This window comes from Poeciliopsis prolifica, unplaced genomic scaffold, assembly GCF_027474105.1.
Source record: "Poeciliopsis prolifica strain line A6 unplaced genomic scaffold, Auburn_PproV2 SCAFFOLD005, whole genome shotgun sequence".
Taxonomy (NCBI): Eukaryota; Metazoa; Chordata; class Actinopteri; order Cyprinodontiformes; family Poeciliidae; genus Poeciliopsis; species Poeciliopsis prolifica.
In genome coordinates this window covers 14,163,086-14,187,955 of record NW_026562380.1, presented here as the reverse complement: position 1 = coordinate 14,187,955, position 24,870 = coordinate 14,163,086, and the positions used below count along the sequence as shown (strand labels likewise).

Here is a 24,870-nt window from a genome sequence, read left to right as displayed (position 1 = left end):
GACTTTCTCATTATCTCATTTCATCACAACCACTTCATTGCTGGTGCTAATTAAATGTTTTTTTTTAAATTATTTATTTCTGCAATTTCTGACAAGATTGCATTGTCAATCTTCTATTCTAGAGTGGGAAAAAAATCAAACAGATTGTTACACAAAGCTTGTGCACTTGCAGTGTGCCGTGGTTCTTCTCTAATTACCAGCCACATAATAACAAAACATGATTTGAATGTCAAACTGAGACACTCAATGACCTCTTTGTTTCAGTATTATTTTGCAGTGAGGATTCTTCCTGGCCAGGAGCCGTTCAATGTGTGGATAGGCTGGGTGACCTCTGACTTTCATCAGCATGGCTCAACGTTTGACACGGACAACGTTGGCACAGTAACTGTCACCCTTGGCGACGACAGTGGCAAAGTTCAAGAAAGGTTAATATGCACAAAGACAGTTACATATTTTTTTGTCTACTTGTTCTTCTCAGGTTAACATTCGCTTGGCTGCTTAGTTTTAATGTTCTATCTGAATTAGACATGTTGCAGCCAGGCTGCTAGTTGAATGTTGTTGAATCCTTGCAGTGTGAAGCGAAGCAACTGTTTCATGGTTTGTGCTGGAGAAGCTACGGGCTTGTCTCAGAGTCGTCGGAGTGCAGGGTTGGAAATTGGCTGCTTGATCGACACAGCGTCCGGACTGCTCACTTTCACTTCTAATGGCATTGAGATGTCGACTTTCTTCCAAGTATGTCAAATAAAGTTGAGTTAAATTGTGGTGAACCTACTGTATGTATTCAGCCTTAGTGGCAATACTTTGCAAAGCCACCTTTTGGAGCAAAAGGGAGGTCACACCGCATTGCATTCTGGGATTGGTGGGAGTGGGGTATCTTCCTGCTCTGCTAAAACCAGTCAGCATGTTGAAGAGACACACCAATCTTGAAAGCATGTGTCTTCAAACACAATGAATTATAGAAAATTCAACTATATTTTTTGTGTTTTTTCTCTCTGGTTACATAACACATACTTATGAATATGAGGCCTAAAAACAAGCAACTTGGTGAAGTCACAGATCATTTCTATGTCACATTTCAAGTTGAGTCAAGTTTTACAAGACTTTTGGGCATAATGTGTCACAGACATCTTATCTAACAATGCATAACTTGATAATTGCAGTAATCTGATCTAAGCACACATCAAGAAATCACTCTAAAGAGCCTTCCAATAAAGAAAGGCTCTTCAGTGTGAGGTCATGATTTTATCTCCTATTATAGTTCCTTCCTCAACAGATCATTTTTATGTTTCTATTGGCTTTGCAGATGCAGAATACATTGTTTGCTCAGTCTTTTTCACAAAATAGTTCAAGCTCAGCCAGAAACGTTTTATATTTTTGTTGAACAGCTCTGCCAATGTTGAAATTATCAGAGTATTAACTAATAATCTCAGTATTATTGTGTAAAATATAATTGCACAAGATATTTGTTGATATAAATATGTTTACACATCATTCTGTAAAAAAGCAATTGAAAAGCATATGCACTTTTACTTCACTCATAATTAAGCTCTATTTTGTACAGATGATAAGAACAGTACTAAGTTTGTGGTCATAGCATAAAAAAATCATGAAAAGGCAATGGGTATTTTTCCAGGAAACTATATATTTTTTGTTTGTAACATACTCTATATTTTAGTGGGCAAACATATGCATTGGAAATCAGAAAATTCAAACAGTTTTCCCAAATGTTCAAGGTTTACATTATTTAACACAAAGAACACGCCATTTCCCTCTGATCAGCTGGAGGCTGGAACCAAGCTGTTTCCTGCTGTATTTGTCAAGCCCACCACCAGCAACATGTTCCAGTTCGAACTGGAAAGCATCAAGGTGACACAGCTTTATCAATCATAAATGTAAAGTTTTGGATGGTTGTTCATGTAAAACGTGTAATGTTAAAATTAAATTTGGTGATATACTTTTTGTCTTTCTCTAGAATGCCATGCCTTTGTCATCAGCTTTGCTTCGCAGTCAGAGAAGGAATTCGAGTCCTCAGTGCCCTCCAAGGTTTCAGGTTCAGTATCTGAAACCAGTCACTTGGACAAGAGTCCCAGACAGTACATTAAAGGTGTTTGTTGATTGGCCTGACGAACATCATGGCTGGAGAATCCAATGCTTTGAACCCCAACAAGTGATGACCCTTCAGATTCCTGATGAAAACAGGTAAAAAAAATAAACAAAAACAACAAAAAAACACTTTATACTTGTGTTAACAGATAAACATTTCTGTGATATTTTATGTATACTTTTTCTACTTTATTAGTGTTGCATTATTGCATAAAATATTTTCAAATCACTCGTCCTTTAGACACCCCCCTTCTGAAATTGTCTTTTACTTTTTCATGGCATTCTCGCAGATGTGTTGACATTTTGGAGCTGTCTGAGCTCAACGACCTCCTCGCTTTTCATCAAAATATCCTCCTGCTCTACTGCTCGCTCTGTGCCCTGGGTAACACCAGAGTTTGCCACGCTCTCTGCAGTCACGTTGACCAGTCACAGATCCTTTATGCTATTCAGAATCCTCACCTCCCGGGACCGCTCCGTATGGCATATTATCAGCTGTTTATTCAGGTGCCAGCCGTGTGGATTAAAAACAAATGGTAGACCTACAACAATGTATTCATTAGCTTTTAAATTTATTTCCTCTAGGTTTATCTAAGCAGTCACACCAGAGCATGCCTCATGATGAACCATGAATACATCATCCCAATGACGAACCAGACCGGAGAAGCCTCATTTTATCTTAGCCCTCTCAATGGCGTAACAGATGGAGGGAATGGTCAAACACCAGAGGGCACTTGTAGAAGCACATGCCTTAAACCACAGATGCGTTTTTCATCTCCTTGTTTTGTCAGGGGTGATGGGAGGGAAGCAGAAGGTGAGGTTGAAATAGCCTGCCCAGACAGCCCAGAAATCCCTCTGGACACACTGAGGAATTTGACAGTGGACATGCTGACTGCCGGGGTTGTGGCTGTCGGTCAAGCAATGAGGGATCCTGCGGGAAGCAGTGTTGAACTGTTGCTCGTACCCCTTTTAAGATTGCTGAACAACCTTCTGGTCATGGGGGTGTTTGAGGATGAAGACCTGGTGAAGGTGCTCAGGCTAATTGAACCAAATGTCTTCTCCAAGAATGTCAAAACTGTCGAGGAAGCCAAGGATGGAAAACAAAGAGGAAAAAGCATCAACATAAAAGAAGATGATGCCATTAAACAAGGACTTCTTCAAATGGAGCTTCCAGAACCTGTCCAATTAGAGGTGGTTAAATATTACCATTTTTCTTTCTCATAAATATAATTTTGTTGTAACATTGTGATACTAAGTTGCTTTGAGCAGGTAGACCTACTCAAAGGTAGTGGCATGCACGACAAGTGGCATGCACATGTAGTCATGCCACTTAAAAACTTTAACATTTTGTGACATTACAGCTAAAAATTATAACACATTTTATTATAATTTTAAGTTTCAGATCAAACCAGAAAATAAATAAAGTTTAAAGAAAATAACATCATTTCACTTCAAGTTTAGCTTGAGATTCTCAACTGGACTTAGGTCTGAACTTTGAACCATTTTAAGACATGGAATTGAACCAGCGGTTTTCAAACTTCCCATAGCAATAATACTTTGACAGTTACAAAAATTGTACATTAAATTATGTCCAGATGCTCTCTATTAACTAATTAAGTGACTTCTGAAGACACTTACTGCTTTGAATTTGATTTAGGAGTATTAGAGTAAATGAAGGTGATTATAAGGCCATATTTTTAGAATTGTATTATCCACAAAATTCACCGTTATGTAAACTGTGTTGGTCTATAACATAAAATACCAAGACAACATATTAAAGTTTGTGCATTACACCATGTAAAAAGTTAAACAGGTACAATAAGTTCTGAAAGTACTATAACTCTGAAGAAACATTCTCACATTTTCTCTTTTTAGCTCTGTCATCTGCTGTCCTACCTGTGTGACTGCCAGGTGCGACACAGGGTCGAAGCAGTGACTGCATTCTCTGGTAACTTTGTGCATCAGCTGCAGGAGAACCAGCGATTTCGCTACACTGAGGTCATGCAGGCCCTCAACATGTCTGCAGCACTGACCGCTCGCAAAACCAAGGAGTTCCGACTTCCTCCGCAAGAGCAGGTTAAATAGACCTAAACAGTTCTGGATGAATTACTGGACTGCAAAGAATTAATAAAAATTCTTCCTGTTTTTCTTTTTTCAGAATTTTTAAAATGAGGTCTTGTTAGGAGATAATAAGATAAAAGGACTAATAATTTTGGGGTCTTCAATTAGCATAAATCCAAACTGGCTAGTTATGGAGGTGACAGCTAATCTGACAGGGACCAGTATGAACTTCAATCACCTTAAAACAACTCAAACCTCAAAATCATCATGGTTGTTTATGTGAACTTTTGAATCATTGCGACATTTGCATTAGGTGCTTATTTACACAAGAACTGATCAGTCTGTGTGAAAGGTGTGCCAAGAACAACACTTGGAGCATTTCTAGTTGTTGCAAACTGTCAGGTAAATGTAAAGGTAGTGTACAAAGAAAACGTATTGCGGTGATCCAAGCTATCAATATTCTAGCAATATTTTATTGACTTTTCTCCTTATTTTTCTGTTGATTCTGACCAGGAATGCTTTCTATTTTCAGTTTCTAAGATGAAAGGCACTTACTGCCTCTATTTCATTAAATTACCATCCATTCAAAATCATAATGTAGATTAAAAGTTGATAAAAAACACACGCACAAAGTCCTAAGATTTCTGAGATTTGTGATTGCAGTCGTCATCATTCTTATCTGCCTGACTGATTCTGACTATTGTAAAATGCTTTTACTCGCTCTGTCTACTAGAAAAGCCATCAGCTTCAAGTTGGATTTATACTAAATGAAAAGGTGAAGAAAGATATGTACTGTCGCATTCCATATTTCTGAACTATCCCTTTAAACAAGACATGCTGAATCCTTGTAGTTCATAGTATTGTTGTTCATATTTTTCACAAAATTTCTCATTGTGAAAAGATCAATTTGCTGCTGAGCTTCAGAGAAGATGAGCAACAGGAGAACTGTCCGTGTCCGGTCGAACTCCAGCAGCTCCTGCGTGACTTTCATCACCTCCTCAACACACACTGTGGTACTCACAGTGCTCGTCTTTCACATATTAAGTCATGGGACAATGAAAACCTCATAGAGGACACTTACTGTGATTGCCTCACAAATCACACCAATTTCCTTTTATTTGCTGTCTTATCCAGGCACCGAAACGGTCCCAGACTCTGAGGAGGAAGATGATACCAAGATGTCTTTGAAAGATCGGCTATTCAGCCGAGCAGCAAAAGCAGTTGGACTTAAAAAGAAACCTACTGAAGTGGAAAAATATAAATCACCCAGTCTCAGTAAGTGTTCCTTATTTTGAAACATTTTGAAATATAAAAGACTTTCCTTGTTTTATTTTTTTTATTATTATTTTTTTAACTGAATCAAAGATTTGATCTTCTGTGTCCCAGTTATCCATCATGTTTATCAGGCAAAAAAAAAAGAAAAAAAAAAACTATTGTTTTGGGAAACTGAATGATTCTAAAGTACTAGTTATTAAGCATTTTCTTTTTAAGTGCCTTAGGGTTCCTCATCCCCAGCTTTTATCAACACTCCTCATTTCCTGACATGTCTGCAGAGTCCCTCAGAAGGCTGATTTCTGAGACGATGGTGTGCTGGGCTCAGGAGAGAGAGATAGAAGACCCTGCGCTGGTCAGGGCTATCTTCACCTTGCTATACCGCCAGTATCAGGGCCTGGAGGGCCAAATGGAAGGGTCACTCTCAAAGGCATACGCTATCAGCCAGTCTTCCATGGAGGACACCATGGGACTCCTGGCCTCTCTGGGCCAAATTCGTTCTCTTCTGAGTGTCCGCATGGGGAAAGAAGAAGAGAAGCTGATGATCAGAAAACTAGGGTATAGTATTGTTGTCTCTAGTGAGCCATAATTCTTATCGTGTACTCTGTAATAACTCTTTTTTTTTGTATATGTTGCAGAGATATTATGAATAATAAAGTTTTCTACCAACATCCCAATTTAATGAGAGCTTTGGGCATGCATGAGACAGTGATGGAGGTGATGGTCAATGTTCTGGGAGAAGGGGAGTTTAAGGTGAGATCGACAGTGAAAAGTAGCTGTTAATACTGTTTCTCTTTTTACGTATTCTGAAGTAAAAGGTCAATTGATCCTCCTTACGCTGCCTAAATTTCTCTGTTTCAGGAGATTACCTTTCCCAAGATGGTAGCCAGTTGCTGTCGATTCCTCTGTTACTTTTGTCGGATCAGTCGTCACAATCAGGGAGCGCTGTTCGACCGCCTCACATACTTACTGGAAAACAGCAGAGTTGGGCTAGGTGTGTTTCAAGACAGACTTATCCACGTGGCTGGGTTACGATTTTAGTTTGAGTTTAAATTGTTAAAACATTTTGTCTCCTCAGCTTCACCGTCCATGCGTGGCTCCACTCCTCTCGATGTGGCAGCAGCCTCTGTTATGGATAATAACGAGCTGGCTTTATCACTGAAGGAAGCTGACCTAGAGAAGGTCTGAAACTACAATTTAGTAGGAATCTTAAAGATGAGTAGATGAGATTGAATAAACAATTCACAAACAACTTTTAATACTCTAATATAATCTGCTGTCCAGATTGTTCAGTACCTTGCTGGTTGTGGTCTCCAGAGCTGTTCGCTGCTACTGGCTAAAGGCTACACTGATATTGGATGGAACCCTGTGGAGGGAGAACGCTATGTGGATTTTCTACGGTTTGCTGTGTTCTGCAATGGTACATTTGCGTGATTAGAGCGTTAAAAAAAACTTCTCTCAGTTGTAATCTAATATTTGTTAATCGTCAAGGATGTTAATCAAAAAATTTTGAGGACACAGTCACAGTACACAAAGAATTGCTTGTGTAAATCAAGAAGACTGGTAATAATTTTCATTCCAAAACATGGTTCTAAGAGAACCATATCTAATATTTGGGTTGGATAAAATAAACGACAAATTCATCCATCTTTTATACCAACTGAATCCTTGTAGAACTGGTATCTTCCTCCAGCAATTAGTGACCAGTAATTACATGCAATTGCCATGCTTCAACACAATCTTTTCATTTTTTTCCCAAAGATGAGCAACTTATGTTCCTACATTTTAAAACTACTCGGGTCACTGTCTCACTTAAAAATAAGAGTCACAATAATCGGCACAAGGAATTATCTTAATTCATGAATCACCTTCACGTCTAAGGCTCAAAATAATAGAATGAACTGAAACAGGAACTAGTGAATATTTTATGAGGGGTATACCTTTGAGAAGAACAGTTTCACCATTTTGATATCCTGAGATCTTGTGGCTTAAGACTTCCTTGTGCTCCTCCTCAATATGTACAACTGCAAAAACATGAAAATAAATACAAATCTATGTTCACTTGGTGAACAGTTCTTTGGTCAGAGTGTGAATATTGTAATATACAAAAAGTAATACTACTCAGGAGGCAGTAAAACTACTTTTTGAATAGTAAAACTACACACTTCCCTCCCAACAGCATAAACCCAGCCAACAAAATAAACATCAGCCATCAGAATTTGAATGAAGAAAATAAAACCTGAAAATGGAAAACAAAAGTAATGCATACTGCTTCTACTCCGAACAACAACTTTAATTATCAAGTACATTTACTTGTGTTTTTGGAGCATTTATTAATGCTTTTAATGCATACAATGCGTGGCATAATAATTGCTCATAGAACCTAAAGAATTTTGCTTCTGTGCAAAGAGCAAAACACAAAGCCTGAAAGCCACAAATAGCTGCTTCATTTCATGTTCCCCATTATCTTCGACATTTGGAACAGAGGTAATTCATTCTGCTATTGATTATCTTTTTCTGAACCAGTGCCTAAAAGTCATCTCTACAAATTGTCCTTGAGGTTGTTTACCATTCAGCCAAATGGCTTTCTGTTTGGCTTGTCTCTCTGTAATTTATGGTTTCACCTCTTATCTAAAGTCTTCAGTTTGTGCTCTATTAATAGAATATGATTATGCTGTGATTGTCTTTCTGCTTCTGTTTACCAGTTTTTTTGTCAAATGAATATAATGAACACATTCTGATAGTAGAACTAGACGTCAGAGAATAAACATTAACCATATAGACAGGCTGAAGTGTTTTACCACAATTCAAAATATCATTGTTTACATTTTCCTTTCACCTTGTGTGCTCTCCTTCCCCCCAGGCGAGAGTGTAGAGGAGAATGCATATGTGGTTTTGAGGTTGCTGATCCGTCGACCCGAGTGCTTTGGCCCTGCGCTGAGAGGAGACGGGGGAGACGGGCTGCTAGCCGCCATGAAGGACGCCATCAGCATCTCTCAGGACCCATCTATGGATGGACCTTTTCCCAGTCAGCACTCCAGCACAACAACGTCTGTGTCACATATATGCAGACACGTAACCGATAATCTAAAATTCAAATAATGTGTCATGCATTCAACAGCACCACAGAAAAAAAGTCTGTCTATAAAACCAAAATCTTTTGGGTTTTTTTATGATGTCTGAGTGACATTGAGAAATGTTCTGGCTTTTGTGATCGATTCCTGCTATAGGGATGCAGTCCACAGCAATGAGGATGACCTTATTCACATGGGGCACGCCATCATGACCTTCTACTCGGCACTTATTGACTTACTGGGACGCTGTGCTCCAGAGATGCATGTAAGTAGTTTTAGTTTTTCTGCCATAGAAAAGAAGAAAAAAACACAAAAAGCTGTAAAATTATTTTTTTTTGTTTTATTTGGGAAATGCCAATTCTTATACCACAAAGCACAGGAAATACACTTAAAGGCATGCTGCAAAAAAACTCCTAATATGATTATTTGCTGATGGCTAACAGATAAACTCAAAAAATAATTCTAATGGCTTAATTAGTATTTTTGCCTGAAGTGTTTTTTGTTGTTTTTTTTTGTGCCTAAACATTTTTTGGAAAGAGTTTTTTTTGTTGACTTTTTTTTTTTAAAGAAAATTATTTTTGGCAAAAAATGAGTTGGGACATTATTGTAGGAATGTGACAATGTGCTTTTATCCGATTTGCCAATAAATTGTGAAAGGTTTTGTAAAACTAAATGAGGCTTCATTTGCTTTTGTCTGGCTACATCCTGTCTAGTGTGCTTTTTTAGATAATGGGTAGTGCTTGAAAAAAAATAATAAAATTGTTGTGTATATTAAACGTATATTTCTTCTTAATAATTGCTTGTAGTACAGAACACTACAAAAAATTAGAATAAAAAAAAATAACAGTAATTTAAGGATGATCATGAATTGCTTTTAGACTTTTGTGAGATTTAATTAATTTGAAATCTTGCAAAACAGTGATCACAATTATTGTTATTTGACATAAATAAAAAAACAACTAAACGTGCACTTTAATAATTTAATTCATGTATACTACATGTACAGAAGTATATGCGCTCAAAACTGCTATAGGTTGATTTTATGTTGGTGAATATCCTGACTGCGACTTACCAGATGTTCTCCTTTTTGAACTGTTGATCAGTTAATTCATGGCGGCAAAGGAGAAGCCATTCGTATCAGGGCCATCCTGAGATCTCTCATCCCACTTCAGGATCTTGAAGGAGTCATCAGCATCTGCTTTCAACTCCCATCCGTGTCAGAAGGTTAAACACGCTGAATTAGACCATCACTTTTGGCAGAGTTGCCTTGCTTTACTGTTTTAGGAGATTAAAGCTTGAGTATAAAATAGTACAATTTTCATCTTGGGCTGATGGGTCAAACATAAATTACATTACTATTAGCCAAGTGTGCAACAATACACTACAAAGACTTATTGAAAAAATCTTAACTACTGACTTGATCTTTTTAACATTTGTTTTACTGATTTTTAAGCTGGAAATATTACATTTGATAGTGCTGCCTTTTTGTTTTTGTTTTTTTGAGTTACCCTTTTCACTTGTACTTCATTTATTTTGTTGAATAAAATTTTCCTTTTGGATTTAATGATCATTTTGAATTGAATACTGAGCTGAATTGAGTCATGGTTCTCATGGTCTAGATGGTGTGTTGGTGGAGCCTGACCTGTCCACAGTTTTCTGTCCTGACCACAAGGCAGCTATGGTTTTATTTCTGGATCGCGTTTATGGTGTGGAGAGTCAAAGTTTTCTTCTGCACCTTCTGGAAGTTGGCTTTCTGCCTGATCTTCACGCAGCTGTTTCTCTTGACACCGTGAGTTTTTTCTTGCTGTTTTGACCCAGTTGACATATTGAATTTAAGACATATTGGAAGTGACTGGTGAATTACAAACTAATTCGGTAAGCGTTCAAATTTTTAATTGTATAGTAACTATACAGTTACAGCTAGTTTCTGACGTTTTTGTGTAATTAAAATGCATATGAATTTATATTCAGTTATTATTAAGTTAATTCTGGTTTTTCTTCATTGGACTCCATCAGAAAACAGCCCCTCTTTTTCATTGCAGACTGACCTGGGATCTACTGACATGGCTCTTGCCCTCAATAGATATTTGTGCACAGCTGTCCTTCCCCTGCTCACCAAATGTTCAGCCCTCTTTCACGATTTAGAGGATCATGCCCTGCTGGTGGATTCTCTCATCCAGGCAATCTACCGCCTCTCAAAGGCTCTAAGCTTGACCAGGGCTCAGAGAGACACCACAGAGGATTGTTTGCTGGCTTTGTGCAAGTAAGGTCTAAAGCTTGCTGGCAGATGAAAACAGTGTTATAGTTGAGTGCCACAAGAGAATAAAATATAGTTGTTTTTGAAAGTAAATGGATGAAAAAGAAGGTTTTAATCCTCTTCAGGATGTTTATGCAATTGTAAATTTTGTTCTCATTATAATTCTTTCAACATTTCTTTTTCTTTTTGAAAAGAAAAAAAAAAAATCCCAATCCGAGAAAATCAATGTTATGTTAAATCAATGGAACAAGAAGCTATTCCTACAATTGAGTCATTACTGCCAAACCCCCCCAATTTTTTCATTTTCTTTTATCAAACATAAATGTATGAGTGCTTTTGAAACCAACATATTATCACTAAATGAATTCCAAAGTATGTCTGAAACATGACATGCCAGGATTGAAGGATTTCTTTTATTGCATTTGCTTGTTTGTGGAACAAAATTCTTGCTCTGGATGCTCCTCAGCCTCCTGAAGGGAGGGGCTGCAACAGTCTGTGTGGAAGATGGGTGGAGCCCTTCATAATTCGGCATGGCCTCCCCTGTCATCGTGATGCGGCATTACATTTACAAAATCAGACACAACATTAAAAATATATATTTCATGTCAATATACTTAAGTTCATTAGATATTAGACATTTCAAGGAATCTTACTGGATTTGTGTCATTAGATTAATCCTTCTAAAGATTTCCCATATCCGCTCACTCGACCATAAAATTACCCATTATTTTTAATTAGCGACTATGAAGTCTGTTTTTCCCACTTCTTTCTCAATTTAACAAATTAAAGCGACTTGTAAAAATTAATTAACTTCTTAGCCATTTAAATTACATTAGTCACTCCTCTGAGACAAAAGATCAAGGTGCAGTGGGACAGTTTGTGTATATGCATATGAATTAGTTGTTCCCACATTGCTCTTCTCAGGAAACTACGGCCATCTATGATGCAGCCTCTCCTTCAAAGGCTTGTGTTTGATGTTCTGCATCTCTCAGATCACAGCAAATTGCCCCTGAAAGTAAGTACATAAGTTAATCGTAATCACACATAATGTGAAAAGACATATAATATTATTTTTTTAAATTTATCATTCATAGATGTTGACCAGTCATTATGAGCAGATGTGGAAGTATTACTCTTACACAGGAAGTCAGGATAAACAAAAGTTGGCCTCTGAAGGGGAACTTCAACTGTCTAAGAAGTTATTCTGGGGTGTCTTTAAGGCTTTGACAAAAAAGGTAAGCAGTGAGCAGTAAATTTCCCTTAACCTAACGACAAATTAAAAAAAAATGTTTTTCACAAATCACTGTTCAGCTGCAGGAAGGGCATGGTGTCATCTTTCAATTTTTTATCTTTCCAGACCTATCCTTTACCAATCCTCTGTCTATTTTAGGAGAAAAGGCGAAATGCATTTCGGATGTCTTCCTTTGGTGCATAGTCAGAGAATTTTAGAGAAAGTAGAAGGAGCACGCTGGAGTTTAATCGTTAATTATTCATATCCTTGTATGAAACCTCCCAAAACTTGTGCAGACTTTCTGGAGACTTGAAAGAGACGCAACCCGTAAATGAAACAAACAGATAATCTCTCAATCTGCTGCAAGCTCATGCTGAACTATTTTTCTTAGTCATTCTGAGCCCGAAAAATATCAGAGGAATAATTAAATGAAGAAAGCATTTTCCTGTGAAACTATCTATTGTAGGTTAGGTACTATGCATTTTAGCTGCCCTGGGTTTTTGTATTGCATGTTAGACATCTGGGTAATGCTGAGTCTAACTTTACCCAAATGTGCATATATGGGTGTATATATATTTAAATTAAATTTCAATGCCAATTATACTTGCTTTAAGAGAAACAGACCTACCTATGTCCTATTGTATTTTTTTCTCATGGAAACAAGATGTTTTGTATTATCAATTAAACATTCTTAGATACTGATCAGTCAAAAAGTATAAAGTAATAACTGCTTTTGCATCATTTATTTTATTGAAACTTTTAGGAATGTTGAAAATAGTGAAATATGATATTTTCTTTTGTAGTTTTATGCCCTCATTGAATAAATGTATTAAAACTAAAGGCCTAAAATCCTGCTGCTCCAATAGAAGAAAAATGTGTTTAAGGGTTTTAGACATCTTTCCCTCAGGTAATAATAAGTTTATTAAAGGATGATGAGCCTTTGTAAAGTCATTCCTCATTTACTCGGTTGTAGGTTCTAAAAATGGATTCTGACCACATATAATGTAGGTCCATTTATTCATTTTGAGAGGTTGGATTGTAGAAAATAGAAAAAAAAAATCTATGGAAGTTTCTAAAATTAGTTGGTCACTTAATATGAGTCAAATAAACAGGTTTCCTTGAAAAGCCACAAAATGTAGACTGATAAATGGCACCACAGTAGAAACAAAAAAAGATGTATAATTGCAGAAGTGCTTTCCATTTAATTGGGCTTGATATTGCAACAAAACACTAAACTTTGAACAGAGCTTTTAATTGTTGAAAGAAATCTGATAACTGACTTGTGTCGTGTACTGTTTTGTCACTGGGCAACTGCAGCCATGATAAATTAACCTGATCTCCTCACTGATAACTTACTTTTAAAGTAGTCCAGTCTCGTTTTGGAACAAGACTTGTGAAGAAAATATATTTGTAATAATTGCAAATAAAATGTTTTTCAGTTGACCAATCTAATTTATGACATATGCTGTGTCTTACTTCCCTCTCCTCCCTCTCTTTTCCAACTCCGAAGTCCTTCATTCCTCAGCTGCTTAGTTTGTGTGTGGAGTGTCTTGTTGCAGTTGCCAAAGCCTTGCCTCCTGATTATGTGGAGCCTGGCTGTTTGTCTCAAGTGGACAGAATAACCTCGGTGGACACGGATGGATATTTTGACCCGCAACCTGTAGATACATCAAAGTATGAAACTTCACAGACATAGTCATCCTTCAGTGACAAAAATCATCCAGCCGATTTTCATTTGCTTTGAGGATAAGCCAAACTGATTAGATTGTGTGCTATTTCTCTCCTTGCATTAGTGTCTCTGTGCCTGAGCAACTGGACTTTGTAGTTAACAAGTATGCAGAGCACACTCACGAGAAGTGGTCTCTAGAAAAGGTAATATCCCAATGACTGATGCTTAGATCTGCATAACTTGATGAAAAAAAAATAATAATAAGAGTTAGGGTGCTGATGAGGCAACAAACCTGATGTTTGGGATGATTATTACATGTGTTTTATTCCCAATAGTTTGCCAGTGGTTGGGTACATGGTGATCAGCTGTGTGAAAACACCAAGGTCCACCCTCTCCTGAAGCCATACAGGGCTCTGGCTGAGAAGGTAGATTCTACTTCTACATTATAAGCAGTTGTACTTCTACATTGAAAGCAGTTAAATGAACCATTCGAAAGGGACCTGCACAGAATGTGTGTTGTGTAATATAAAATATTAAACTGATCTGCTTCACTGTATTCAAATTACCCCTGCATTTACCTCAAAACATGCCATTTGAGCATCAAAGGTTGTTTCAGTTTATTGACTTAAATGTTACAATAGTAGTTACAATAGTAGTGTTTTGCTCTGTAGCAGTAGGATTGTGAACACTAACAAAAGGGTTTCCAAAATGTTCATTTGTCATTTCATAAACAGGAGAAGGAGTCATATCGCTGGGCCATCAAAGAGACAATAAAGAGCATGTTGGCCTTTGGATGGACCATAGAACGTACCAAAGAAGGAGATGCATTTGGCATTCACGCCTGTGCTCACAGGATTTCTCAGGCCGGTCAGGTGTGTCTCCTCACCGCTGATATTGATATATTAGCTTTTAAAGTCCCTCAGTGAACATCAGCCAATCATTTCCTGTCTTTATTAGCTCTCATTTGAAGGAGCATCCACCTTTAGCCCTAAACCTTTGGACATGAGCAGCATCACCTTATCTTGGGAACAGTGTGTAAGTCCTAATTATATTATTTGCCCTGTTGGACCACCAAAATTAGAAGTTTGCATGAACAACAAGTTCACTTAAAATGTTTAAAATGTGAGAAATACTTAAAACGCTTTGTACTTGTGAAGTATTTGAGTATTTTCATTTCCTGTCTAGGACAACTACAAACTCTAGTGTGTTTTTGGAGGACTTTGTGATAGACAAAGTGCTTTTTACAAATGAAATGTGTGTTTCAAGTGTAGAGTCACTGTCCCACTGAAAGGTGCATCTGCATCTTGGGTTTTCCTGTATACCTAGAGCACTGACCAGTTTGTCATAGCAAAACTTGAGATTTTGTTGCACAACCAGACAGTCCTGCACACCTATTAACAAGTTTATCCTAAACCTTTTTGTTGTGTTTCCTTGCTTTTCCTCCACCAAGGTCCTCCATCAAAAGCCCTATATCTGCACAAAACGGCTTTATATATAGTGAGATTAAATTACAAACCGGTGAGCTCTATCGACACATAAAGCTTCTCGGTGCCCTGGTAATTGTTTAAGTTTATCATGTTAAAAGGGGCTTAATGGTTGAGTGTGTCATACTTTTCAGATATTTTTTTTTCATTCTTTGTAAAAGTTTTCAGAAACTATTGTCTCATTTTTCTTCCACTTTACAGCTTTTCACTATTTTGTGTTGGTGTGTTGTATAAAGTCCTCCCTAAAACACTTTGAGGTTTCTAGACGTAATTAGACACAATTTCAAATAGTACAACAGATTTGAATGACTTTGCAAGAAACAGCCTTTCTGATAAACTACAAAAATCTTGTTGCCTTCAGGCAATGGCCGAACAGTTGGCTGAAAACTATCATAATACCTGGGCCAAGACTAAGAAGTCAGAACTTGAGAGCAGAGGTAAGTAACCACAGGTGTAAATTGTCTATATCTTTTTCAAAGTTTCAATTCTTTGAATACATTTCCATTGTCAAAAGGGGGAGGTCATTCGATGCTGGTTCCATATGATACTCTGACTGCCAAGGAGAAGACAAAGCTCAGAGAAAAAGCTCAGGAGATTCTGAAGTTTCTTTTGCTCCACGGCTACACTGTGTGGAGGTAGGTACCAGCTTGTCATTTAATGATGGGGAAGAGTGTGATTTATGTGACCTAGCTTGCATAGTTCACAAATGTCTCAACTCTTTCTTCTCCCAGTAAAACCTTCTGTATAAAAATTAAGCAATGAACAAAGAATCAAAATATCTAAGTATGAAAGGAAATTGTATTAATTATAATATTGTTGTGTGGCAAATCCCCTACAGGGATCGAAAATCCATGGAAATTGACTTTACTGCTTCTGCAAACTGCTTTGGACATATTTTTCTCCAACGGATGGTGTATTATACCGAGGAGACTCAGGAGAACATGCTAAAGCTCGGTAATGTGACATTTCATATTATTATACTGACTAAAAATTTATTTTAAAACATAAAATGTTAAAAATGTTGCATCTTGTGGCCATCCTGTTTGGTTCCATGTAATTTTGAGTAAGCTGTATCGCTGCATCTTTTAAGTGAACCCTAAATCATTTATGAACACTCAGGGTATAGACCCCTAACAACATTCTAGGCAAATTTGCTTCAGGCTATTCTTGATTTGTGCAAGTCAGATTGTGTTTGTTACATCATATATTTGTATTCCTGCACTCTATCTGGGGAATTAAAAACTTCTACACACTGGTTAACAACCAATTAGAAGAAAAAAAAAAGTTATCCAAAATATGTTAAATATTATCAATTTTGTTTTTATATTTCACCAAAAAATTTTGAAAGGAGAATCCACTGGGAAGCCATGTTTTGGTTATATAAAACACAGCAATGGTGAAGAGAGGTAGTTAAAAGTCTCACTATTATTTGCATGTTAAACTTGCGAGTATATAAATTACAGTAAGTGTAGATATCAATACAGTGTCACAATCACATTTAGTTTTCATACAAACACATAATTAAAAAGTACTATCGTGTTTAAGCATGGTGAATTGGAAGAAATTTAAAATACTGCTACACAAACATACACAGCGACAGTGAAGCACTCTTTTATTCATGGAACTCTGACTCAAGTGGGTCCTGCTAGCAATTATAGGAAAACTTGTAGGAGGAATGTTTGAAAAGAGCGGTTATTAATTTATTAAATAAACCAATCCAATAGCAGAGGTGTGATGCTGCCTGATCTGGAGAAGTATTGATCCAAACCATTTGAAATGATTATAAAAACGTCTGGAATCCTGGAAAGCAAATTGAAGTGTACATAAGTTAGGAATGACTCAAACGTTCTGCACTATGCTGTATTTACTTCCATAATCAATATATTTTAGTTTGTTTGTGGACTAATTTATCCTAATGTTTATTTCCAGAGGTGATTCAAGCCAGAGGACAGATGCCTAAAGGAGAAAGGGCTCAAAATCAGCAGCCAATTATTTTTTTTCAGAAGGTTTGCCTTATCTCAATTACATATCTTAACACTACTGATTTTTGCCCATAGGAAACCTCTGATGTTGAATTAGCCCACTTCCAATTACATTTTTCCACCGGCCTTTTGTTTGTCCTTATTAGCCTTTTTTTTTCTCATTTCACGTATGACATCTAATTAGTTTTGTTAGATGGTCGCCATGGGCAACCCCTGTGAGTCAAACCCTTTGTGGCTGTGTAATTTATTTAACCATTTTGGAAATCCATGTGGGCGTTTTGATTGCCATCAGGACATAGACTAAAGCCTCCCACACTGCTCTGCCTCCAAGGAGGCATCAGTAAAATGGGTTTATTTTTCATTGTTGAGACCCCATGAGTCAGATCAAGTCAGCCAAGACTGTGAACGGTCACGCTTCTCATCTGTACGCCGATCCTCCAACCATACCAATCTGTCACAAGCATGCAGGGCGATCGACAGGAAAGTCTAATGCGAGCAGGCTGTCTGTGGAGAAATTTTCAGCACTTCAAGCACATTACTGCAAAAAAGGGGACAACCTGTGAGTCAATGAAGTGAGAGTTACTTTATGAATCCACATGGATTAAATAAATCACTACTTTATGTATTTCCTTGCTGGTTTTATAGTTTAATTGTAAGTATTTTGAATTTTATCTGATTTATATCTGTGATTTATATCTCAGGGTTGGGTTTATGTCAGAAAATCTCAAGGTTTGCTAAGACAAGTGGTCAAATATCCAGCCAGAACTGTGATTGAGATTTTTTATTGCAACTAAATGCATGTGGGGGCTTTTTCAGCTTGCTTGGGGCCTGTTTGTATTTTAGACTCTGTTTTAATTATAAAAATTCTACAATGAATTAAAAAAATTGTTGAAAATGTGCCAATGTTGTATGGCTTGCCAAATTGTTTTCCAGTGCACAACAAACCAAATTTTGTTATTTATTTATTTTGTTTGCATGACATATAGTGAATGATGAAGTAAGTATTTTTTTGTTGCTCTGTATTTCCACAGGTCGTTCTTCCACTATTGGAGCAGTATGTAAAAAGCCATCGTCTGTATTTTTTGTCCTCTTCTCTGAACTCAAGTGAAAACAGAAGTCATGCCTCCAAAAGGGAAAAGGAGATGGTTCTGTGGTATGGAGCTCTAAAAACAAAATCATGTGTTCATTATTCTGTGAACATCTTTTATAAAACACTATTTATACCTACAATTTGCCCAACATATTTTATCTCTTGTAGCTTGTCATTTTTTTTTTTTCTCACATCCAGTCTCTTCTGCAAGCTTGCTGCTTTGGTAAGACACAGAATCTCACTAATTGGTAAGAAGCGATAGTTGTTGAGACATTCGCTTGTTATATGTTGTCTGTTTTTGTGTGCTTTATATGTTCTTCCTTCCTGAAGCTTGGATCGGGTAGAGCAATTGGACTTTTGTATGGATTCTGTAGCTACAGATGTTTTTGTTTCTGCTTTTATGTCCATAAACTGCCATATTGTGACACAATTTGAATGCAACAGTATTGTCCTACCTGTGTGTCCCACCAGGAGACGAAGCGTCTGCTGTTTCAAGCTGCCTCCGCATTCTGGCTCAGGCGCTTGATGCAAGGTAGATGGCACTACTGTCACACTGCCTCAAATTGATCTTCTCGTTTCGCCTTCAGTCTTTATTAGTGTTGCACCACCATGTCTGAGGATAGGATGTCTGGTGTAATTGAGCCGCAGATACACTGATGCTATCTAATTGTGGTATATATCACTGTTATTGTCTGCAGAAAAAGAGTCAGTAGCATGATGGAACAATTTCTGCTCGTCTCAGATTGATGTCATTAATGCTGATGAATAGATTTTGCAGCTCTTTTAGTATTTTCATTTTACAAGCATGTGGAATCTCAGATTAAAATGCTAATCACTGTAACTTTCAAAGGTGAAACTCACATTATATAGAGTCATTGCACACAGCATGATGCATTTTAGGTGTGTATTTCCATTTTAGAAAATCACAATATTTTGTTAGACCAATGAAAAACTTCTTTAGCACAGAAATCATGGTCTGCTGAAATGTAACGTCAAGTAAAAGCCCACACATTTTGGTTTGTTGTTAGCTCTGAGCCGCAATAATAATAATAATAATAATAATAATAATAATAAAACTTTTAAATGTAAAAGCCTAAAACACTTTTCTGCATGAAATGAGTCAATATATTAAAAGTTTGCTCTTTTACTTGAATAAAGTGCCTTTCCAAAGGAATTTCAACGAAGTGATCTGCAGCAGTATTTGTCTAAAGATTTAAAAAACCCAACACACAAAATGTACCATTTTGATATGTCTGCCTGTCATATTTTTTTTTTCTCTAGAATATTGACGACAGCATCTTCAGAGTCCATACAGATGCCTTTGCATTCATTTTTTGAAGCAGCTGCAGCAGATTTGGAGATGACTGTGGGGAAAATAGCGGAGACCTTGCCTCACAGCAGAGGTCAACTGTCTAAAGGAGTTGTCAACACTTTAAACTACACTACGTCCATCCTAATGCCAACACTTACCTCCCTCTTCCATCATCTTGCCAATCAAAACTATGGAGTGGATGTTCTGGGTAAGAATTGGTCTTGATGATAAAGTGTTTCTTTTGCATATACATTTAGTAAATAAAATGTTTAGTCAAAAACACTCTCTGCCAAATCTAGTTTAAACACACATTAGTAGTCGTTACGCCTTAACCCTGTTCTGTTTCTCAGCTAAATAACATCTACAGTCTATGTATCTTTTTATGTTTTTAGTTACATTCACAGGGCATTGGGGACATATTTTCTCTTCTCTAAAACACTAAACACTCACAAATCGTTCATCATCTGAAACATGACACTACATTAGTTTACTGTTCCTGGTTGTTTTTGAGAAGAAGCTTCTCAGTTGTAAGCATCATGTTGTCTTCCCAGTCGGTGGTATCCAGGTGTCATGTTACAAGATTTTAAGCAGCCTCTACTCTCTGGGGACCAGTAAAAGCATCTACATGGAGGGGTAATATTTATTTTTGTTTATATATTTTGTGTTATTCCCTGAATATTATTTTTCACATAAAGTATCTTGCAAATACTTCTGCATACCTTGAACATTTTGCACCCACAAATTCTAATGTATTGCTTGGGGGATTTAATGTGATCGTGAAACACAAAGCTTTTGCATTTTGTGAAGTTTACGTGTTTCAAAATTTTAGGAATAAAATGGAAAAGTGTGGAATGCATTTATTCTGAAAAAAATAATCGTGTGCAACCAGCTGCCTACCAAGGTGGCAAATGTTAAAATTGCCATTCACAGATGCTCTTCATTCAATCTGTCAGCTATTGTGCAAAGAAGAATGGCAACAATTGCAGTGCAAAAATTGAAGTTTATATGTTTGTTGTGACTAAATGAAAGAAAAAGGGGCTATAAAAAAACTTTTGTCGTTTGTGGGAATATAATTAATATTTCCTGTATGTTGCCTTTGCTGTGTAGGCAGCGGTCAGCAACAGGCGCATGTGTAGCAGCTCTGACTGGAGCTTTTCCTGTATGCTTCCTGGAGCCAACTCTAGACCACAACAATCCACATTCTATCTACAATGTCATGAGTCCCACTGAGATTGAAGGTAAACTGTGATCCTTTTTCTTCAGAGCTCTTTGCTTAATCTTCAGCTCCATTAAGAATCCCATTCCTCCCATCAGATCAGGGACTGCCGGACCGGATGGAGGACATGTGTCGCCCTCTTCCTTCCCTCGGAGAGGCACTGCAGAAAGTGGAGGAGCTGGCTGGTGCTGGTTCTGTAGCTCATCAGATGCAGTACATCCATGTGGCAGAGGTCACTTTGCCCATGTTGTGCAGCTATATTTCACATTGGTGTGGCTGGGGCCCAGAGGGCCACCCAGAGGGCCCAGTCCTCAGCTCTGTTGTTCCTCAGCATGCGAGCAACCTGATTGGCCACATCCTTCATATCATCCACAACCATGTGGGTGCTTGCCAGGGTGACTGGATGAAACAGCTTGCAGGTATATTGATGCCGTGTGATAACTGTGGCCAAATCACCGGCTCCTGCTGTTGACAGCTGTCTGGTGTTTTAGTTTTTTCGCAGCCGATCATATGCAAAGCTGACAGCGGACTGTTGAGAAGTCACTTTCTCCCCCTGATGGAGAAGCTGAGGAAGCGGGCAGAGTGTGTTCAGTTAGAAGAGGAAGTGATGAAAGCGGAAGACTGCTGTAGTTCTGAAGCAGAGCTGCAGATACAGGAGAAGTACAGAGTTCTGGTCCAAGATCTCTATGCCTTTTTTCCTCTTCTCATCCAGTTTGTTGATTTTAATCGGTAAGGGATAAACTACAGACGTTTTTGGAGTCAAATATTATCTTAAAAACCTGATGTATTTACACATTTGTTTGTGTGTTTAAAAATAAATTACAGTTTAAAAATAAAAATTATTTATGTGGTGTTATGGTGTCATGCATTTGGCAAAAAAACTCTTCCAAATTATTTCCCATTAGGTTATATACTTTTTATTTTTAATAAAAGGCTGAATTTTTACTTGAATTGCTTATGTTGAATATATAAAGAGACATAATGCCTTAGGCCACTGTACAAATTGTTATCTCAGGCCATGTTCAGCTTTGCAGGAATAACTTCTGTGATGTTAATACGTTTTGCCGGTCTCGTTCTAGAGCCAGATGGCTGAAAGAGACGATCCCCGAGGCTGAGCAGCTGTTCAGCATGGTGGCAGAGGTCTTTGTATTCTGGGCCAAATCTCATGTAGGAAAGACACACAGCATGTTTTTTTTAATTTAAATTTTTTAGTTTTTTATTCTGCCATGTCAGAAATTTACGTGTAAATACTGTACCTCATAAATAGTGCTTATTCGTCGTCATCTATGTTTTTTCTGCAACAGCATTTCAAATGGGAAGAGCAGAGTTATGTGGTCCACAACCAAATCAACAATTTGGCTTTTTTGCTCTCCGGTGACAATATACTGGAGGTCAGCTGTGTTCACAAAAAGACTGTTTGATTACGCATGCACTTTTATGCAAAACCAGAATTTGTCCACCTGTCTTATACCAGTTGAGTGACTTTAGTGCAAAACTGTGGGCATTTCTGTTCTCTTTGCATGACGTTAAGTTTGACCATAAAAACAAAGGCATGAAGAGGAAGGGGGAGCGTTACTCTGCACACACTTCTCTCATAGTGGCTACCATAAAGAAGCTGGTTCCTGTGGGACTCAGAGTTTGTTTCCCATGTGACCAGAACCTTATCATGTTGGTGAAGAACTGCTATTCTCAGGTAAATTATAAGTACAGAGTTTCTGCAAATTTTTGTGTGTTAGAAATGGTTTTTCTTCAGACGTAATTCTTTAGCATGTGGCTAAGCATAAAATGTTTAACATTTTTCTTTACAGAATAACCTTGAAAATGAGATTCAGGAGCATATTTTGAGTTACCTCAAGCATTATTTTGGTCAGGTAATGACTATTTATTGTAACTATTTGTGTATACTAAATATCCTGCATGACTAACAATGTGCTTTCTTGACCATAGCTCTCTTAAAAACAGATTTCAATCTCAAGGGACAATACAATCCAAATAGTCTTATTTTTCCAAATAAGGAATTAAATAAATGAGCAAAATCAGTTAAACTTTTATCCTGGCAAAGTTATAAATAGTTGAAATTCCAATGTCAATTTTTCCTGTAGATCCAATTTCTATTTCCAGTTTCAGAATAATTAATGCATTTGTGTGCATTACAATATGACTCTGTATGTCCCTTAGCACAATGTGCAATGTTTAGACAGCATTAATAAATCAGTATGTTACAAAATTTTCAACTTAATTTTTGTAACAGGTTTGTGTCATATGAAACAGAAAAACTCTCTCATAATTTTAATATCCAAAGGCATCTTTTTAATAATCTCTACCAGTGAATCATTGCGTGGCAGAGACATGAACATAATGAGCTCATGAGTCTGTTCAATATACAAAGACATTGTTTCCGCATCTACAAGTCAGTAATAAACATGTTTATTCATAAACCAGCAATGAAAAATATGCATTCTGATTTTGATTTCCAAACTCTTTTGAGCTGAAACATAGTGAATATATTTTGTGTTTTTCTTGGTTTATATAGTTTGTTGGTTGAGTGAACACATCTTTTCTGCCGGGAATATTGAGAATTGCACATTTTCACTCCATAAATCAGGCTGTTGTTTTGAATCGTGTTTCGTCTTTTGTTTTTAGTCCACCAAACATCTCATTTGTTTTTTTTTTGTTTTTTTTTGTGGTTGTTTCTTAGGAAAAAGTGCATGCTAATTCAATATTAAATTTGAATAAATCCATAAACAGAAGCTTTCTATGTGGAACAAAAGACTTAAATGAATCGAGCTTGTTTCGCTTCGCAGACATCAAACAGAGTCAGCCATGGGATTCTGTCTGCTGATCTCCCAGCACAGCTTGAGGCCCCAGCTGACACACAAAGGACTGTGGACAGGGTTCTAGAAATAGCCCGGGTGCTTTATTACCTGGATCAGGTGAGCTTTTAGATTCTAAAAAAAAAAAAATGATTCATCACTCTGAGCAGAGCATTCTTCCTTTGCCTCCTTGGCCTCTGTAAATACAGTGACATTGAACACATCCACTCTTCTCCATTATTAAACTCTGCACATACAATTGTGTTTGTTCAGTGAAGTGGAGTAAGGTGAGATGAAGGGAGGTGAAAATATTTTTGAGCTGTTTACCTCATCATTCGACTCAGACAAGATGATTACACTTGACAAAGCACAGGGATAATTACCAGATTTTACTTTGTGTAATCTTTAAGATATTAGCTTGAAATAGTTTTTCAGACGACACAGATTTTAAAGTTAACGGATCTCTTTTCTAGCTACTAATTCACAGCAAAATTGCTCTGACTTGAACAGAGTTTTGCAGTGAGTTGGAGCAAAAAAAAAAAAGAAAAAAACTATGTTGCTTTTTTCCCTCTGGGCCTGTCTTCCTCCTCATTTTATTTACTCATGCATTAAATGCTTGAAATTTTGTAAGTTTACACGTTTTAATTGGCTGCATTTCTGTAAGTTGCCAACATGTAGATTCCAGTAGTTTTTGTTTTTTCTTCTTCTTACCAGCTTACGTTGTTGCTTTAAGATTGTGTAACTTTAGTTGTTCTTCTATCAGTCAAGTCTTCATTTATCTTTGTCCTTGTAAACATTTATACTTTTGCCAGAAAAAAAGCAGTTTTCAAATGATTTCCTTTAGAAGAAATGTTATGCAAAAACCAGCTTGACCTTCTTAAATCTAGTTGTAACGCGTATTAGAAATTCACTGTAGTCAGCAACATTTTTTGGCAAAAAATTAAGTACTGAGATACATGTAGATTTTAAAAAGCAACACATCAACAAAAAAAAAAGTTCAAGAGCAAAGTAATTAAGATACATATGCTTACAAAGCCATTCTCAAGGTTTTGAGTCTCTGGTGAACCACAGTTAATGCCATTATCTAAAAAAATGACCTAACAGAATTACCCAGCATCCAACAGGTTATAAATGAACATTGTGGGCATTATTATTCTAAGTCACTATGATTCAACAATAGTGAAAAAGCAAAAAAAAAAAAAAAATGGCAGCCTTCTGAGAATGCCATGGCCTGGACCACTGCTGACCAAAGAGAACAGAAAGACCCCTCTACCAGTTAGTAAAATGAATTTTGATAATGGCCAACAAA

At 37.1% G+C, this 24,870-nt stretch overlaps 1 protein-coding gene across 1 annotated transcript in view; it reads left to right on the top strand.

Moving 5' to 3' along the window:
- Positions 1-24,870, top strand: part of ryr2b (ryanodine receptor 2b (cardiac)) — a 68,648-nt gene that overhangs the window by 20,287 nt on the left and 23,491 nt on the right. The window contains exons 32-74 of the mRNA XM_055029509.1: positions 265-425; positions 573-732; positions 1,780-1,866; positions 1,973-2,199; positions 2,394-2,607; positions 2,686-3,291; positions 3,976-4,176; positions 5,063-5,174; positions 5,296-5,436; positions 5,715-5,991; positions 6,072-6,186; positions 6,295-6,427; positions 6,512-6,615; positions 6,718-6,853; positions 8,297-8,483; positions 8,664-8,772; positions 9,611-9,731; positions 10,127-10,296; positions 10,550-10,770; positions 11,689-11,779; positions 11,859-11,999; positions 13,506-13,669; positions 13,789-13,867; positions 14,000-14,089; positions 14,399-14,536; positions 14,622-14,699; positions 15,510-15,585; positions 15,663-15,783; positions 15,987-16,102; positions 17,078-17,154; positions 18,162-18,283; positions 18,419-18,468; positions 18,692-18,752; positions 19,502-19,740; positions 20,084-20,165; positions 20,640-20,770; positions 20,847-21,167; positions 21,240-21,477; positions 21,828-21,915; positions 22,053-22,139; positions 22,280-22,441; positions 22,557-22,619; positions 23,553-23,681. Of these exons, the coding sequence (XP_054885484.1) occupies positions 265-425; positions 573-732; positions 1,780-1,866; positions 1,973-2,199; positions 2,394-2,607; positions 2,686-3,291; positions 3,976-4,176; positions 5,063-5,174; positions 5,296-5,436; positions 5,715-5,991; positions 6,072-6,186; positions 6,295-6,427; positions 6,512-6,615; positions 6,718-6,853; positions 8,297-8,483; positions 8,664-8,772; positions 9,611-9,731; positions 10,127-10,296; positions 10,550-10,770; positions 11,689-11,779; positions 11,859-11,999; positions 13,506-13,669; positions 13,789-13,867; positions 14,000-14,089; positions 14,399-14,536; positions 14,622-14,699; positions 15,510-15,585; positions 15,663-15,783; positions 15,987-16,102; positions 17,078-17,154; positions 18,162-18,283; positions 18,419-18,468; positions 18,692-18,752; positions 19,502-19,740; positions 20,084-20,165; positions 20,640-20,770; positions 20,847-21,167; positions 21,240-21,477; positions 21,828-21,915; positions 22,053-22,139; positions 22,280-22,441; positions 22,557-22,619; positions 23,553-23,681 (6,426 nt within the window). The remainder of the gene's footprint in view (positions 1-264; positions 426-572; positions 733-1,779; positions 1,867-1,972; positions 2,200-2,393; positions 2,608-2,685; positions 3,292-3,975; positions 4,177-5,062; positions 5,175-5,295; positions 5,437-5,714; positions 5,992-6,071; positions 6,187-6,294; positions 6,428-6,511; positions 6,616-6,717; positions 6,854-8,296; positions 8,484-8,663; positions 8,773-9,610; positions 9,732-10,126; positions 10,297-10,549; positions 10,771-11,688; positions 11,780-11,858; positions 12,000-13,505; positions 13,670-13,788; positions 13,868-13,999; positions 14,090-14,398; positions 14,537-14,621; positions 14,700-15,509; positions 15,586-15,662; positions 15,784-15,986; positions 16,103-17,077; positions 17,155-18,161; positions 18,284-18,418; positions 18,469-18,691; positions 18,753-19,501; positions 19,741-20,083; positions 20,166-20,639; positions 20,771-20,846; positions 21,168-21,239; positions 21,478-21,827; positions 21,916-22,052; positions 22,140-22,279; positions 22,442-22,556; positions 22,620-23,552; positions 23,682-24,870) is intronic.